Here is a 17955-nt window from a genome sequence, read left to right as displayed (position 1 = left end):
TGTTTGAGCAACATGATGGCAACAAGCGCAATGACCTCACCACAGCACACAGTCATTGGCCTACAGACCTGCCATCTGTCGGCCAATCACAGACAGCTTTGGTGACGTACAGCCTCTGAAGTCTGAAGTGATTGGACATGGAGGCGGGATGTAGAGATCCTCTGACATCTGAAGGATTCTAATTGGCTGCTCAGCTAGAGAGAGCGTAAAACAGAGGAGTCGTGAGAATTTGGGAGTTGGTGTTCTTATGGCCACTCTTTAAAACTACACCTCATCTACCTGTAGCTTAGTTACACTCTGTGGATTGTGGACACATTGCACTTTCAAGTGAGAAAGCAAGATATAGAATATGTACTGGATGTTGAAACACAACAGCAATGCTTTGGAGTTTGTCCAAGTCTGGGACCTGATTAAACAAACAAAATGAATTAAATTAAAAACAAACAAAAACATCTCCTTTCAAAAGTAGGCCCAGACAGTCCTCAGTGACTGTTTCTGTACTTTTATGTCAGTTGGCTGCATGCCTGTCTGTCCCTGTTTGTTGTTTGTAAGAGAGAGAGAGAGAGAGAGAGAGAGAGAGAGAGAGAGAGAGAGAGAGAGAGAGAGAGAGAGAGAGAGAGAGAGAGAGAGAGAGAGAGAGAGAGAGAGAGAGAGAGAGAGAGAGAGAGAGAGAGAAAAGACAGGGAAGGAGGGAGAGAGAGAAAGAGTTTCTGTGACGCTGCGCCATCATTGGCCGTCGCAGCCTCGGTCCCTAACAGCTGTTCTGTGTTTTCCCACACCGCGATTGGCCCAGGAGGCGCGTCCGTCAATTTCACTTCGCCACGCGGCTCCGCCCTTCGCGCCGCTCCCGAGGCTCCCATTGGCTACTGTATGCGTTTGCGCTCCGCTCATTGGCCGAGCGGCCTGGTTGTCAAGGCTTCGGGGCTTCATTCACCATTTTGCGACTGTAGTGTAAGAAGGTACAGGGCAGTCAGTGGAGTTTTTTTCCTCCTTTTAAGTTGCTTTGCTGGAAGAAACACGTAGCGGGCCGTTACATATCCTCACATTGGACATTAAAGCGTGTTATTCTGCCCTGTTTCCCCGCTGACCGGACAGAGCACCAGGCTGCAGGAGGACTGTCAGATCGGCTCGGGGTGAGTAAGAATAAAAAAAAAAAAGCCCACAAATCTTTCTCCTCCTGCAGCACTGCTGCAGTAACAGCTTGTTGTGGCTTTAGGTGCTACGTTGGTACATGTTTACCGTCCATAAACAGACTACAGTATGGTGGATGTATGGGGTCGATCGTTGTGTCTGCTGTCATTTTACAACAAGGGCTGCGGATGAGGAATAATATAGAGGGCGGATAGGATTGGGTGTCTGGGGTGAGAAAAAGGGAGCGGTTGTTGTAGTGAAGCTAGAAACTTTTCCACTAGAAATACATTCAACGCCATTATGGCGTTGAATGTATTTCTAGTGGGAAAAGTTTCTAAGTTATAACTGCCATTGGGCTTCCCTACAACTGTTCTCTCCCCCTTTATAACAAAGCAACGGAAAGCTTCACAAAACTACGCACGTATATTATGAGCTCTCCTTTCTCACGCCATGGATATAAATAATAGGCTTTAGTTTCTTCCTCTTTTTTAATGAATCAATGTGGCTATTTGGTCGTAGCTTTTACGTTTTTAAGGGCGTGCGGTGCCGGGGCCTTGATCTCTGTTTTTTTCGGCTACTTTTTTTTGTTTGTTACAACGTTACGACTTATGTGGGTCTTCTTAATACAACGTTGTTACGATAGTACACACACCCAGAGGATCGATATACAAAGTTGCACCGAGGCTTAGGCGATGTTTCACAATGACTGTCACTTTCGGATTGGCAACAATAATTACTTTACCTGCTGTTTCGCCGGAATCGCCGCCGTATGTTATGTAGGCTTTAAGTGGCCGGATTGACAAAGTACGGTGTTTTCCACCGGTGACACTTTGATAACTGTCGTGCACACGGACGCACATAACACTATCGGATGAGATCACGGCTTAATATAGGTGTTAAAAGGCGTTATTTGGCCGTTATTTCCAAGAGGCCTGGTGTTGTAGTGTAGAGTGAGGCCTGCTGCCCTGCACACACCGTCCACGGCCTGGTGTGTGTAGTAAGCAGATAGTAATCGCAGCACTACGAGGGCTTGACACATATACGGTACTATTGAGCTAAAGCAGAGGTGACGACATTCCTCCGGTTTACTTTGCATTTTGCAGTTAGTGTGCCTTCGCTTGAGGCATAGATCAAGTTCTTTAACTGTGGGAGTCAGTGTACACTTACACACAATGTAACCAGATGGATCCTCACGGGGTCAATTTGGTTGCATTTGTTATTTGTCGGAGTTTAAAATGAATTAAAAAAAAACATTGAGGATTTTACTGTATACTTTTATTGCGCGCGCGCGCGCGCGTGTGTGTGCGTGTGTGTGTGTGTGTGTGTGTGTGTGTGTGTGTGTGTGTGTGTGTGTGTGTGTGTGTGTGTGTGTGTGTGTGTGTGTGCGTGTGCGTGGCGTGGCGTGTGTGTCAGTGAGAGAGAGAGACGTGTGTGTGTGTGTGTGTGTGTGTGTGTGTGTGTGTGTGTGTGTGTGAGTGAGAGAGAGACTTGTATATGCGTGTGTGTGTGTGTGTGTGTGTGTGTGTGTGTGTGTGTGTGTGTGTGTGTGTGTGTGTGTGTGTGTGTGTGTGTGTGTGTGTGTGTGTGTGTGTGTGTGTGTGTGTGTCTGTGCGCATTTATTTCAGCCCAAGTTTGGGCTCCATGTAATGATTGCGCCATTAACTTAATCGACGCTATTATATGAACTGCTTATGGTCACGTTGCTCCAACTATGTTGTCCTAATGTTGTGCTGTAGTACTATTCCATCAGGAAACGGTAATAGCTAGGCAATAACATAACATGGTCATTACTATTAGAGTATACGACTTGTGGGTGCCATAGATACTAGCTACTATACTTCCCATATAGGCATCTATCTATCTATGCTCCATATATTTCACTAAGGCAATATGTGTTGCGTCAGTATATCTTGTAAAGCTGTTATCATGACTCTGACACCAGCTGTTGTACACAGTACACTAACCCTACTGAGTAAACACATGGAGCATACCTCTATCGTGACCAAGTAAGGCAGCCTGCCAAATTATTTTATGGCGGCTGTTCTCTACGAGTCCCCTGTCCTAAATAGGAATTTACATATAGCACACATCATGCAGGCAGTGATGATGACTGCTTGCTCTGTAGACTATAGTGTAGGCCTATATAAACTACCGCCTATCATCGGATAGGTGTTTGCTATCTCTCTCTCTCTCTCTCTCTCTCCCTCCCTGTGTGCGTGATGTGGCCTTGAAGCCGAGGGGTAGCTAGCTACTCATCCTCTCTGGAGATGGATGTTTCTCTCCAGCCGACATGATGCATCCCATATTGAAAGGCAGGGGTCATCGCTACGCTGGCTTGTGGTGGACATTTTTGTCAACATCTTTTTTTTCCCATGGACACACAAATGAGTGTACAATAATTTTAGCAAAATCACATAAAGAGCTATAGCCTTAAATAACCTTTACGTCTGTAACTCTCAGAGTTAGGGGGTCCTTGAAAATAAAAAGTTAGAGAATCACTGTCCTAGTGGACTCCTAATGTGTCATAGTGTCATAGTAAATCAGTAACATATTCTACATATTCTGAGGAAAACCTGGAGACAGTAATTGGGTCTTATGATCAATATAAGAACGTTATAATGTTATGTAAAAATCTTAAAATCTAAAATTTGCCACTGACAAGGCCAAGTCTTGCCACGGACACATTTGTCCGTGTACGGACACATCGATGACCCCTGTTAAAAGGACATGAGCTTGAACTAACAGAAGATTTTCTAAAGAGGCGCAAAGTCAGACAGGCAGTCAAGGAGACACATAGGCAGCATGCAGAAAGACAGACAGCATGGTGGGAGTAAACAGAGATTAGCCGTATAGACACTTAAAACCTATATATACTTTGTTGACCGGAGTCCCCTAGAGGTTTATACTAGGCACCCTCCTTTTTCGCCATTACATCAAATCTCTTCGCTGAAAATGTCGGATCTACAAGCTCACAGCGTGTCACATTGTGACGCATTGTGAGCCTGTAGAGCTGATATTTTCTCCAAATTTTCGCCCGCAGATTAGGGATGCAAGGGTTCATACAGTATGTGGTTACGGTAGACATACACATACAGGTAGACAGGCTAAAGGACAGACGTGCATAGACAGAGACTTAGGAAGGAAGGCAGTCAGTCAGTCAGGTGGTAGATAAGAGAGTCGATAAGACAATAGAGGTAGGCGGACAATGAGACTGGTGGGAGGACAGAGAGACTGGTAGAGAGAGAGAGAGAGAGAGAGAGAGAGAGAGAGAGAGAGAGAGAGAGAGAGAGAGAGAGAGAGAGAGAGAGAGAGAGAGAGAGAGAGAGAGAGAGAGAGAGAGAGAGAGAGAGAGAGAGAGAGAGAGAGAGAGAGAGAGAGAGAGAGAGAGAGAGAGAGAGAGAGAGAGAGAGAGAGACTAGCAGACACCTGACCTAGGCAGGGCAGGCAAAAGTGTATAAGCAAGCAGGTGGACATGCAGGAGAATAGACAGACAGGCAAGATAAATGGAGATAGAGAAAGACAGACAGGCAGTGCAAAAAGACATTTTAAAATGTCGACAGCCTGGATTGAAGGTACACAATAAAATCCTCAGTGTTAATTTAACCCATTAAAACCGGAAGTGTCATTTTAGATTTTAGCGTTGGCTGTTAAAAAATATCAGATATACAAGCTTTGTGCCGCGCTGAGAGCTTGTACATCTGCTATTTTTGAGCATTTTTGAAAAATATCCAAAGTGTTGAACAATTTTGAATATTAAAGTTTGAGAACTACTACTTTATAAGGCATTTGTAGAATTGGCCTCAGGTCTTAAAGTGTCAATTCTGAAAATTGACCCGTGAGGGCAAGCGTGTGTGTATAGACAGACAAAACTAATAGATATTCAGACAGAGACGGAGTGGTGTGTAAACAGACAGGTGATCGATGTGACAATGACAGGCAAAGGACAGAGGTAGCATCATTAAAAGGCTGTTATGTTGGAGATAAGGGGCTGTTTTGATTCTCACTGTTGTACGGTAGTTGTTGTTGACGTCTCGCTGTAGCTCGGAGCTCGATGGAAACTCCTGTGTTGGAACAAATGAGGCAGAACACACACACAGTGACCCGGGCATGCCCTGCACATACAGTATCAGAGACACACACACACACACACACACACACACACACACACACACACACACACACACACACACACACACACACACACACGCACACACACAGTGCTGGATGGAAGAAGAAAGAGCAAACACAACCTACTCCTTTTCGAATTACAGGCATTTCTCACGCAACCCTGCGTCAGCAAAAAAAAAAAATATATATATCTTTTAACATTTTGTCAATGGGAGCGTGTCTGTAAATGACCTCTGGTATAGTATTAGAGTGATTCCGCATGGAATAAGAATATATATATATATATATATATATATATATATATATATATATATATATATATATATATGGATTAAGAATGTGTGTATGTGTGTATACGTATATAGGTACTAGGGTAGTAGTAGTATACTAGTAGCCAGAGAGAGAGAGGGGTGGGGGTGAAGTAGGGGGAAGTTAGGTAATGGTCTTTGACAGGAAGTGAAGATTGTAGGGGTGGATTTACTTGAGTATGAAATATACAGATAAAGGTCATCACTGAGAGAGAGAGAGGGGGAGAGAGAGAGAGGAGGGGGTGGTACACAGATATGCAGAAATGCAGAGAGGTATACAGATCACACTATGGAACAACAGCGAGAGGCATAGCAGACAGAGAGAGAGGAGGGGTACAGACAGAGAGAGAGAGAGAGAGAGGCATACATCTCACTATAGGGACAGATAGAGACAGATGGCAATATAGAGTCGGAGAGAGAGAGAGAGATGTGCACACAGAAATACAGAGAAAGAGAGAGGCGGATACAGACAGAATTGTAGAGACGGCACGCAAGGGGAGAGATAGTGAGAAAGCTTGCAGAAGAGACAGTGGGAAAGAGACACACAGACTGACTACGTGAGAGAAAGAGAGAGAGGAGGGAGGGAGGGAGGGAGGGAGGGAGGGAGAGTTTCAGAATGCGAGTGAACAAGGAATTCCCCCGCCTCTACTGCCCTGGCCAAGAAACCGTAGTGTGTGTGTGTGTGTGTGTGTGTGTGTGTGTGTGTGTGTGTGTGTGTGTGTGTGTGTGTGTGTGTGTGTGTGTGTGTGTGTGTGTGTGTGTGTGTGTGTGTGTGTGTGTGTGTGTGTGTGTGTGTGTGTGTGTAGCGAGCAAGTGTGCACATAAAAAGGCTTGTCTGGGCAAGCACTTGTAAAGTGCTCCTCACTATTTCCATACTGTGTTGTAAGCCCCATACTGTGTTTACCCTAAAATATGGCCTTTTGCTTTTAATATGTATCTTGCATGAATGCAGGCCTTGCGTAACGTGAGTAGAACCTATTATGTAATGATTTAATGTGTAATGAATTTGTAAATAAGTACAAGATGACTGTAGTACTATGGCATGTCATTTTGTAGTGAGTGACTAAACAGGTGGCTGAATATGTCATTATTTTTAATGTACACACGTGTGTCCGCTTTTACTTTGAAATTAATTTACTTTGAAGTTAACATTTACTCTGAATTACTTTAAAGGTAGGGTAAGTGATTTTCTTTGGTTAAAATAAGTGTTATATAGCTCTATATTCTGATAGTACTCGTTGCTATAGAGTGTTTGTTCAGTAAAAGGAGTCTCCTTGTCTCTCCAGCTCTTTATAAAACAGAAAATGCATTTTCGTTTCAGTTTCAGTTTCATTTCCAATTTTATCCAATCAGGATAGAGAACTCAATCAGGATATAGATTAAACAAGTGAAATTGGAAGTGATGACACTAAGACATGAGCATGCAAAATTGGAACTGGAACACTATAAAAATGAAGCTTAAAAATGGGTACTTTCTCCTGATGGGCTGAGATTTTGACACCTACCGGAAAATGTATTTTCTGTTTATTAAAGAGCTGGAGAGACGGGGAGACTCCTGTTACTGAACAAACACTCTATAGCAATGATTACTATCAGAATATAGTGCTTTAACCTTTTAACAAAATACTTTTTGTTTTAACCAAAAAAATATCACTTACCCTACCTTTAACATTGCTTTTTAAATAAAAAGAATGTATTTTGGTGCCTGTAGACAGGTGTAATTGTTAAGATGCTGAATTGTACAATGTTGTATAACCCTGCTTGCCGGTTTTGCTTGTGTAGCTACCTGTTTATTCCCTGCACTCTTTGTTGAGATTCTATTCTCATCATGATAAGGAAAAAAGGGAAAGGATATGGATTGACCACATTCCCTTCATGAAAGCAATAATTAGCTATGGTTTTAAGTCGCATTGTGTTTTTTGTTAAGCACAAATCTCAAAAGTACTACAAGAAAAAGACATTTAAGTAAACATTTTGGTTTGGTTTTAATGAGCCACTTTGCTTTCAACAGCATACGGTTAGTCAGTGATGTAAAGTAACTAAGTACATGTACTCAAGTACTGTACTTAAGTTTTTTTTTTAAATTGTATTTTTTTACTTTACTGGAGTATTTCCAATTTTAAATACTTTTACTCCACTACTTTAAAAAAATATATATATTATTACAAATCATACATTACCCCCTTCAGCCCTATATACATTTTTGCCATTTTAAAATAGCCGATCTACAAGCTCACAATGCAATCTTCTATTTTCTTTTTTAAAGATGTATTTTTGGGGCTTTTTATGCCTTTATCATGGCAGGACAGTAGGCTGACAGGAAAGGGGAAGAGAGAGATGAGGAGTGACACGCAGCAAAGGCTGGGAGTCGAACTCAAAACGTGCTGTCAGGCTACATCAGCCTAGGTGCCTGGACCGCTACGCCAGCGGTCCGGGCCAGATATACTATTTTCAAAAGATTTGTATACATTGAAAACTTATGCAATGGGACATTCTGCATGATGAGTACTTTCTACTTTTGGTACTTTAAGTACATTTTGATACCAATTCTTTTGTACTTTTACTCAAGTAGATTTTGAATTCCAGACTTTTACTTGTAACAGAGTATTTCTACATTGCAGTATTGATACTTTTACTTTAGTAAAACATGCGAGTACTTTTTCTACCACCGCAGTTCGCTGTACGGTACCTTATACAGTGAATAGGCTTTGTGCATGTCACAATACGTTTACCACATGAGTAATCCTCTCTGTGTTTCCCTTCCCTCTCCGTCTCTTTCTCTCTTTCAGAGTCTCTCGAAAAAGGTGGAAAGTCACAAAACGAGGAGGAAAGTAAGGCATGAGAGAGAGAGACCCCAGAAGAGGAGGGAAATAGAGACGGCGTGGCGAGAAGACGAGAAATAATAAAAACGAGGAGTGGAGCGAGTGTGAGTGCCGAGAGAGAGAGAGAGAGAGAGAGAGAGAGACAGATAAAGGGGCAGAATCTCTGGGTTAAATAAATAAACAAATCAAAAGGACTTGTCTGGTGGGAAAGCGGGAGGGAAGGAAAACAGAGAGACATCTAGATGAAAAGATGAAGCCGTTAAAGAAGCAGGGCCGGCGCTCCCCTCCCTCCACCCGGACCAAAGGAGGGAAGCGTCGCGGAGCGGGCGACACCCCCGACAGAGGAGATAAGAGAGACCCAGACGAGCACAGAGACAGGAGCAGGTCCCCGGAAAACAAAAACCACACCTCCTCACCGTCATCGTCGTCATCATCATCCTCCTCGTCCTCCACCTCTTCTTCTTCAAACTCAGAGTCCTCCCAGGAGGAGCCGATCAGGACACGGGCCACTCTGGACGGGGAGGGTCTTCACAGAGACGGTCCGCCGAGGCTCTCGGAAGCGGCGGGCGGGGCACCGGCACCGATGGACCCCGGGAGGTTGGCGTCGCCGGCTGTGGGCGTCGCCGGCCACAACGACAGCGGCAGCAACAGCAGCAACAGCAACAGCAACAGCAACAGCAACAGCAACAGCAGCACGCCCAGTGCCAACAACAGCCCTAACCCCGCCTCCAGCAGGAAGACGGCCACCTTCAAAGCGCGCATGCCCAAGAAGAAGTACATCTCCGAACATTGCTCGCCCGCCGGTAGCCATAGCAACCCCGCCTCCGGCACGCCCACGCCCCCCCCACCCCCGCTCCCTCCCGCTCTCCCTCTGACCGGTGGGGTCATAAGCCAAGGGCCGGCGGGAAGCGACGTCGGCGGTTCGGAAAACGGCGGTCAGACGAGGAGGCCCATGGAGGACTTTCACAACAACAACGGCGACAGGACCAGCATCAGCGGCACAGGGACCCCTCAGGACAACTCCCCGGGACCGCCCACCCTACCTCTGTCCGTGGGAGGGGACAGAGACAGACCGGGGCACGGCGAGGGGTCGAGAGAGGCGGAGAGAGTCTCGCCCAGCCCGCTGCCCCGCTGCTCCTCCACGGACACGGCCAGCGAGCACTCGGCCGACCTGGAGGTGGTGGGAGACCCGCACACACGTCCCCCCATGCCCACGCACCACAACCCCAACAGCCTCCCCGACGCACTCACCGACGCCCTGGCCAAGGGGCTGAAGAACCAGCGTGTGCTCGCCCGTCAGCTGAGACGGCGGAGCGAGGAAAGGATGGACGATGGAGGAGGAGGAGGAGGAGAAAAGACAAACGGGGAGAGTTCAGAATCGGTGTTCCGCGCCGGTGTGGTCCGTAAGGTCAGCGGTGAGTTTGGCAGCCTGGAGGTGCTGTTGAACGGAGAGAAGGCGCTGTGCTGCTACCCATACCGCCACCAGCAGGGCGCCACGGGCGGCGAGGAGGAGGTGGACATTATCCTGGACGCTCCTCCTCCAGGCTCTCACCCGGTACCCATCGGCGCCCGTGTATGCGTGCCGTTCGGAGACCAGGACAATGGCGACGGCCAGAGGCAGTGGTACCGGGAGGGCGTGGTGACCCAGGTGGACTCGCACCCGGCCGTAGCCCACCCTTACCGGGTGCTGCTGACCGAGGACAGGGGGTCGGCCACGCCCCGTCTCAGGGACGAAGAGGGGGACGGCAGGGGGTCGGCGGCAGGTTCCACCAAGGCGGTGTGGGTTTCTCGGCAAAGTCTCCGCCTCCTGGTGCCTCCCTGGGACCTGGACCTTCCCGCCATCTGTACCTCCGGTGGAGGAGGAGGAGGAGGAGGAGGGCGAGATGAAAGGGAGGGAATCAGGGAGAGTGAACGCGAGGAGCGCGAGGAGATGGAGGTAGAGGTGGAGCAGGAGCTGTGTCATCGGGGGATGGTCCAGACCAGCATGGCCGCCATGCTGGGCCACGGTGGCGGACTGCCCTACCCCGGCATGGTCCCCACCTCCTCGAGCACGCCTTGCTCCTCCAACATCAGCTCCCCCATCACCACGGCCTCGGTCCTCAGTCTGGCGCCGGGCCGGGACTGGGAGAGGGAGAAGGAGCTGGAGCTGCAGAGACAGCAGGACAGAGAGATGGAGAGGAGCGTCACACATCAGCAGCAGCAGCAGCAGCAGCACCCGTACATGCCGGGTGCCATCGAGGACATGGAGGTGTCCCACTTCAGCATGGTCCCCATGGGGGCCATCGTCCCAGGGGCCAGCCCCATCGGGGTGTCCCAGCACCGCCACATCATCTCCAAGCCTCCGCCAGGCTACCTCAGCCCTCACCTGTCTGTGGTGCGGGGAATCGGGATCCCCCAGGCCCACCTCGCTCTGAACCCGCACCCGCACCCGCCCCCCTCCCCGGTGCTGCTGGGGCTCGACCCCGCCACGGTGGTCGGGGCGGCCGTCCTCGCCGCGCCCCAGCTCCCTCCTCTCCCTTCCATCTGCTCTTCCACCGCCTCCTCCTCCTCCAGAGCAGAAAAGGCCTCCTCTGGTGGCGGAGGAGGAGTAGGAGGCTCCTCGGGTGCAGGAGGAGGCTCAGGTTCCGGCGCGACATCTTCCTCCTCCTCGCGTTCTCGCACGCCACTTACGGCCGCACAGCAGAAGTACAAGAAGGGCGACGTCGTGTGCACGCCCACCGGCATCCGCAAGAAGTTCAACGGCAAGCAGTGGAGGCGGCTGTGCTCCCGCGAGGGCTGCTCCAAGGAGTCACAGCGCCGGGGATACTGCTCCCGTCACCTCTCCATGAGGACCAAAGAGATGGAGGCCAGTGGCGGAGGCAGGGAGCGGGGAGGAGCCAGCAGCACGGGCACCCTGACCCCCTCGGACCTGCGTCTGGGCGGCGGCAGGGCCAGCTCGGAGTTTGACTGGGACGAGACGTCGCGGGACAGCAGCGAGGCCAGCAGCCGGGGCGGAGACTCCCGTCCACGTCTGGTCCTGCCCTCCCTCCTTCCCCAAGACCTGTCGCGCTTCGACTTCGACGAGTGCGAGGCGGCGACCATGCTGGTCTCCCTGGGGAGCTCGCGCTCGGGCACGCCCTCATTCTCCCCCATCTCCAACCAGTCGCCCTTCTCCCCGACGCCGTCGCCCTCTCCCTCGCCGCTGTTTGGCTTCCGCCCGGCCACCTTCTCGCCCATCACCGCGCCCCCTTCGCTGACGCCGCGACGCCACCGCCAGCTCAGCGGAACGAAGCTGCCGGGCACGCCGGGCGAGCGAGAGCGCCACCTGTCGGGCATCATGCCCACCTTCCAGACTAACCTCACGTTCACCGTGCCCATGAGCCCCAGCAAGAGGAAGCTCGACAGCCACCATCCTCCTCCGCTCCCGGTGCTCCAGGACTACCACACCAAGCCTGAGCTGCATCAGCAGCAGCTGATCGGGGTGGGGATTACGGGCGGAGGGGTGGGGGACCCGGCCCTGCTGGGCCTCAGCCCCGCCGCCTTCCGCGTCCTCTCCCCCCAGAGCCAGCCAAACACGCCCTCCTCCCTCTCCTTCCCCCGGCCTCGCAGCGCCACCAGCCGCCCCCCGTCCTCCGCCGCGTCCACCCCTCCGCCAATGCTGGTGTCGCCCACCCCTCCCTCCCCGCTGCCCCAGGAGCCCTCCCCTCGACGCATCGTGCCGCTCCGGGACTCGCCCGTCATCGTGAGGAACCCGGACGTCCCCCTGGCCAAGTTCTCCGACGGTCCGCTAGGGAGGAGGGAGAGGAGCCGGTCCAGGGAGCACAGCCAACCCCCCCACCTGGCCGCGCCTCCCCCGGGCCTCCAGGTCCCCGTCCCGATCAACGGGGCCGCCACCAACGGAGCTGTGCTCCTTCGTAACCCAGCCTCCACCCTGGTACTGGTCACCTCCAGCTCTGTAAGAACATCACTCTTTCTAGCTTCTTTGATTTTATGTCTGTAAAAGCATCAACTCCTTTAGCCCATTGAGACCTGAAGCCGATTCTACATGTCTCCTAAATCTCAACAGTATTCTGAAAAACGGATGTTTCTATATCAGTGGTGCTCAATCTTTTTCATGTCAAGGACCCCCTAAAATTATATGTATTTGGCTGCGGACCCCCATCAAAATATTTTGTTCCAGGGACCCTCAGAAGCAACGATTTGAGTTAAAAATGTTCATTTTAAAAATATATATATTCAAAGATTTGCACACATTTTCACGATTTTTCAAAAATAGCAGATCTACAAGCTCATAGCTCGGCACTCGGTGCCGAGCTATGAGCTTGTATATCTGCTATTTTTGAATAGCCCAAAGTGTAAAATAATGCTTTTTAGCTCAAATCTAAAAATGACACAGTTCCAGGTCTTAATGGGTTAAATGGTAAAATGTAAAATTAGAATAGATCAATGGTTCCACACCTTTTTTGAGCTCTGGACCGCTAGATATTTCAAACAATTGTCAAGGACCATCGCACCCCATCCCCCCACAACAATATAGATATATTTAAGCATAATTATAAGAAGGCATAACGCATCATTTCTATTTTCTTTCTATATAAATCTATGTATTTGACTAACGTTGAACAATTATGATCTTAAAGCTGGATTTATATTTAGTTGCGCGCTGGTGTCGTGTACCAAAAATAGCCGATCTACAAGCACTCACCGCTTTGCAGCGCGACACATCGTAAGCTTGTAGATCGGCTATATTCGATGCGCTCATTTCAACGGTCACGTGTAATTCATAAAATTTATAAATTAAATGAATAGATTTTCAAACTAACCGGCCCACTTCTCTCCCATAAGTCTCTAACCCCAGGTACACCAGGCCACTCTGCCCTGTCCTCTCCCACCACCCTGGGGTTGGTCTCCACCTCCACTGGTTCCACCCTCTCCTCCCCTGGCTCCGGGGGCCGGGAAAGAGAGAGGAAGCCAGGGGGCCACCAGGACGCCTCTGGAGGGGCCCTGCCACAGCCGGTGGCCTGTCACCCCTCGCCCACTGCCCTCCTGCCCCTCATACTGCCAGCCGAGTCACCCCACCCCGCCCCGCGGAAAGACATCATCATGGGACGTCCAGGGACAGGTAAGGGAGGCGGAGGTGTGTGTGTGTGTGTGTGTGTGTGTGTGTGTGTGTGTGTGTGTGTGTGTGTGTGTGTGTGTGTGTGTGTGTGTGTGTGTGTGTGTGTGTGTGTGTGTGTGTGTGTGTGTGTGTGTGTGTGTGTGTGTGTGTGTGTGTGTGTGTGTGTGTGTGTGTGTGTGTGTGTTGGCTCAAAGAGGTGATAGGTGTTTTATCTGTGATCCTTGCACTCCTTACTTGTTGTTTGTTGATCTAGATATGAAAGCTTGCTCTATTTCTGTCCTCACACCCTAAGGTTTTCAAAGTGTGGTCCCGGAGGGAGTTCCACTTCAGCCAAATGAGCAGTAGTTGAATTTAACAAAAATGATATTCACTTTTGTAATTGATGTAATTATTACAATGCAAAAAGTGTTACGACTGATATGATATTCTCACAATGTGTTTCAATATCACTATTAATCTATTTCTCAGGTACACAATTTCAATTCAATTTAAACAAACCATCCTTTCAGGCAAGACAACTGGAATAGGGTTCAGTCGCCTAAATGTGGGGGTCCTCCTTGACAAAGAGTTTTGAAGACCCCTGCGCTAACCTATGATGTGGATTAGAGCACAGGTTACAGTGCATAGTTATAGAAAAGGAACAGAGAGTCATATCGTTCTTACCAACACAAATAAATGCACAATGCAGCCTCTCGTCAACTAATAGATCTCAAGGACAATTGATTTGAAACTAACAGGCTTAAACTCAGACCCATTCCACTCAATTCCTACACACACACACACACACACACACACACACACACACACACACACACACACACACACACACACACACACACACACACACACACACACACACACACACACACACACACACACACACACACACACACACACACACACCGGTGTGTGTGAATGAGCGGTGTTCTTTCTGGTTCATATGACAGGGATGACTGTGCAGTGATAGCAGATCTTTGTGAAGCACAGAGGTGTGGGAGGTTTTAACATTAACTGTGGTGTCTCAGGCAGTGGTACACTATGTGTGGGGGTTGACTCAGAGTACAGTAAGTGTGTGCGTGCGTTTGTGTGCGTGCGTGTGGTGTGGTGTGGTTGTGTGAGAATCAATGAGTTCCACTGCTGTGTGTGTGTGTGTGTGTGTGTGTGTGTGTGTGTGTGTGTGTGTGTGTGTGTGTGTGTGTGTGTGTGTGTGTGTGTGTGTGTGTGTGTGTGTGTGTGTGTGTGTGTGTGTGTGTGTGTGTGTGTGTGTGTTTCTTTGTATGCAAGGGCTGTCATTGATTGTGTGCTTTGTTTGTATTCCTATATATGTGTATGTTTAGGGGAGTCACCGAATGTGTGTATCCATGTCTGTGATTGCAGTGGTTGCAGTATTTACGTACATGTACTCAAGTACTGTACTTAACTAAGATTTTGAGTTACTTTTACTTCACTGAAGTATTTCCAATTCTCAATACTTGTGCTTCTACTCATTACATCTCAGAGACAAATATTGTACTTTTTACTCCACTACAATTATTTGAAAACGTTTGTTACTTTTTATTATTATTACAAAACATACATTAACCACTTCAGTCCTATTTAAACTTAACAAACTCACAAGTTGTGCAAAATGTTACTTTAGAGAGAGTTGTGTTTGCACTGCATTGAATTATTTTGTAGGGGCGATGCTGATGACGTGTGTGTGCATGTGTGGGTGCATGCTAAAGATGTCAGTGGTTAGCCGGTTAGCCACGAAAAGAAAAAAAGATCTGAATATGCTTATTGCAGGGGTTGACACTAAGGTCTCAGAGGCACTTAACCATCAGGGAAGAATAGGTCATGTTCTACTTGCCCAAAGGTCAAGCCCACTTGCCCGAAAAGTAAATCTTGATAGGAAAAAAAAGATATTTACTTTACTTGCGAATTCTGGGCCTGTGAGATATGGACATACCTCAATATTTATGCAAAATATCTCAATAGCTATATAATATGACTTATTTTTAGGGATGTCCGATTTTATCGGCCTCCCGATATTATCGGCCGATATTAGCATAAAAATTGATATCGGGAAAATATCGGTATCGGTTTTTGAAAAAAAAAAAAATTTTTTTTTTTTTTTTTTTTTTTTTTTGCTTTATAAATAAGTTACAGGAGTTTTTACTGTATATGGTGTGTGTGATATGAAATTTGAGCTTACCCTAATCACAATAATCCCCGCATATATCGGTATCGGTTGATATCGGTATCGGTAATTAAGAGTTGGACAATATCGGTATATCGGTTATCGGTAAAAAAGCCAATATCGGACAACCCTACTTATTTTAAATACATTTATAAAATATAAAGTACATTATCTTGAAAATGTTTAAATTCCACGCATCTTGTGTTGTGTTTATAGCAAACTAGAGACAGTTGCTTCCCCACTCAAATGCAACTGAAAGCCAACTCCACCTGCCCGAATGTTCTATTTACTTGCCACGGGCAGGCGGGCAACCGTTAGTGTCAACCCCAGCTTATTGGTTTATTTGCATGCTTTTTCACAATGATAAATACACGTTTGCATTTTTTTTTTACAATGATGTTTGGTTAACTGATGGGAGAGATGTCATTATTTTAAACACATTTGGGCAGGTGCAGTAACTTAGTAGAGTAGTTTCAGGCGCACAGCTGGTTTTCCTGCATTTCCAGTACATCTAGCCTAATTTATGCCTCATCGTACGATGGTGTCACAAAGTATAAATTGGGCGTAACGCTGCTAGCTGACCAGAGCAAATGAGAGCGCATCACAAAAAAACTAGCTTGACTCAAAAACTACCGTTAGCCACAAAATGAAATGCTTTAACCCATTGAGACCTGTTGCTACCTATAAGTTGTTATACCTTTCAATCCGGATGCCACCTCTGTGTCTCATTAGTTGTTGCTATAGTATAGTAACATCATTTGTTATTTTTTATTTTTAGTAAGAATTTGAACGTTTTCAGAAAACTATGGTTAGGTTTTAGAAGGCGTTTTTAGAATCGGCCTCAGGTCTAAATGGGTTAAAGTGTGTAACTCAGTTTGGGATAATTTCACAAGTTGTGTGTACATTTGCAAAATGGTGCCCTAATACATCTGCAGCACGTGCAACATGATACAGTTTATATCCAGCTGTGTAGGCTACTGCATTTTACTAGCCACGTAGATTGGGACACAATTTAGGCTATTATTATTATTATTATTAATATTGAAAGGAGCCTTATATAAATAGCATTCTTGATAAATGGTCATTCTGTGAACAACACGTTTTTAATTTCAGGCTGGGTACGTGGGTCATAACCGTATATTTCAGCCTCACTAAAAGTGAATTAACCGGATAAAGATGTGGACTAACCGGTTGCAAAGCGTATTCCCGTCCCATCTCTAGTGTATGTGTGCGTGTGTGCAGTGGTGGAAGTACTCAAATTTTAGACATAAACGGTATTCAAAGAATTGGCATCAAAATGTATGTAAAGTACCAAAAGTAGAAAGTACTCATTATGCAGAAGGTCCTATTTCACAAATTTTCAAATGTATAAAAAGTACAATATTTTCCTAATGAGGTGTAATGGAGTAGAAGTAAAAGTACAGAAAATTGGAAATACTCCATTAAAGTAAAAATACCTCAAAATCGTACTTAAGTACAGTACTTGAGTAAATGTACTTAGTTACTTTACACCACTGTGTGTGTGTGTGTGTGATAATTGTGTGCTAAAGTTCTCGCTGAAACTTTAAAAGGGTTAGAGTATTGACATGTCTAGACATGCAAGGCTGATAGAACAAAAGAGAGGGGGCAATGAGGACATTCACAATTTCACATACACATACACATTGAGCCGTGTACTCACTCACACACATGCGCACGCTGCGTGCACGCACACACACACCCACACACACACATCACGCACACGCCGCACACCCACACACACTCGGTTAAATGTAGCAGACAATCAACAACCTCAGACAGGGCACCAAGGGCAGCTCGGGCGTGATGTGAATGTTTCTCGTCCTCTCAATAGAAAAAAAAAAGGGGAGTAATCGTATTGCCAGCGTGTTGTCATGGATACGGTGTCTCGCTCTGTAGAATTAGTGCAGTAAAGTGTTCAGGTCTAGGCTGATTACAGGAGGAGCACTCCTTCACTCTCTATCTCTCTCTCTGTCTCTCTGTCAAAAGCACACGCGCACACACACACACACACACACACACACACACACACACACACACACACACACACACACACACACACACACACACACACACACACACACACACACACACACACACACATACAGATTCACACTACATAAGTACGTAGACCCACATTCACAGGCTTCTCCTACACATGTACTTTAGAGATGTTTCCACTTATAGACACCCTGAACCACACACATACAGTACATATGGTACATCAACACATCCAACGGCTCTCCCTCTACACACGCTCGCACAGAAATG

General features: G+C 47.3%; 1 protein-coding gene across 5 annotated transcripts in view; it reads left to right on the top strand.

Moving 5' to 3' along the window:
• Positions 1 to 957: 957 nt before the first annotated feature.
• cica (capicua transcriptional repressor a) overlaps positions 958 to 17955 on the top strand; it is a 55391-nt gene continuing 38393 nt past the window's right edge. For all 5 annotated transcript variants that reach the window (XM_084081040.1, XM_084081041.1, XM_084081038.1 and 2 more), the window contains exons 1-3: positions 958 to 1133; positions 8357 to 12323; positions 13214 to 13490. In XM_084081040.1, coding sequence (XP_083937166.1) covers positions 8640 to 12323; positions 13214 to 13490 — 3961 coding nt within the window. In that variant the 5' untranslated portion in view covers positions 958 to 1133; positions 8357 to 8639. The remainder of the gene's footprint in view (positions 1134 to 8356; positions 12324 to 13213; positions 13491 to 17955) is intronic.

Source organism: Gymnoscopelus microlampas (assembly GCF_963454915.1).
Source record: "Gymnoscopelus microlampas genome assembly, chromosome: 15".
NCBI lineage: Eukaryota > Metazoa > Chordata > Actinopteri > Myctophiformes > Myctophidae > Gymnoscopelus > Gymnoscopelus microlampas.
This window is presented reverse-complemented; position numbering and strand designations above follow the sequence as displayed.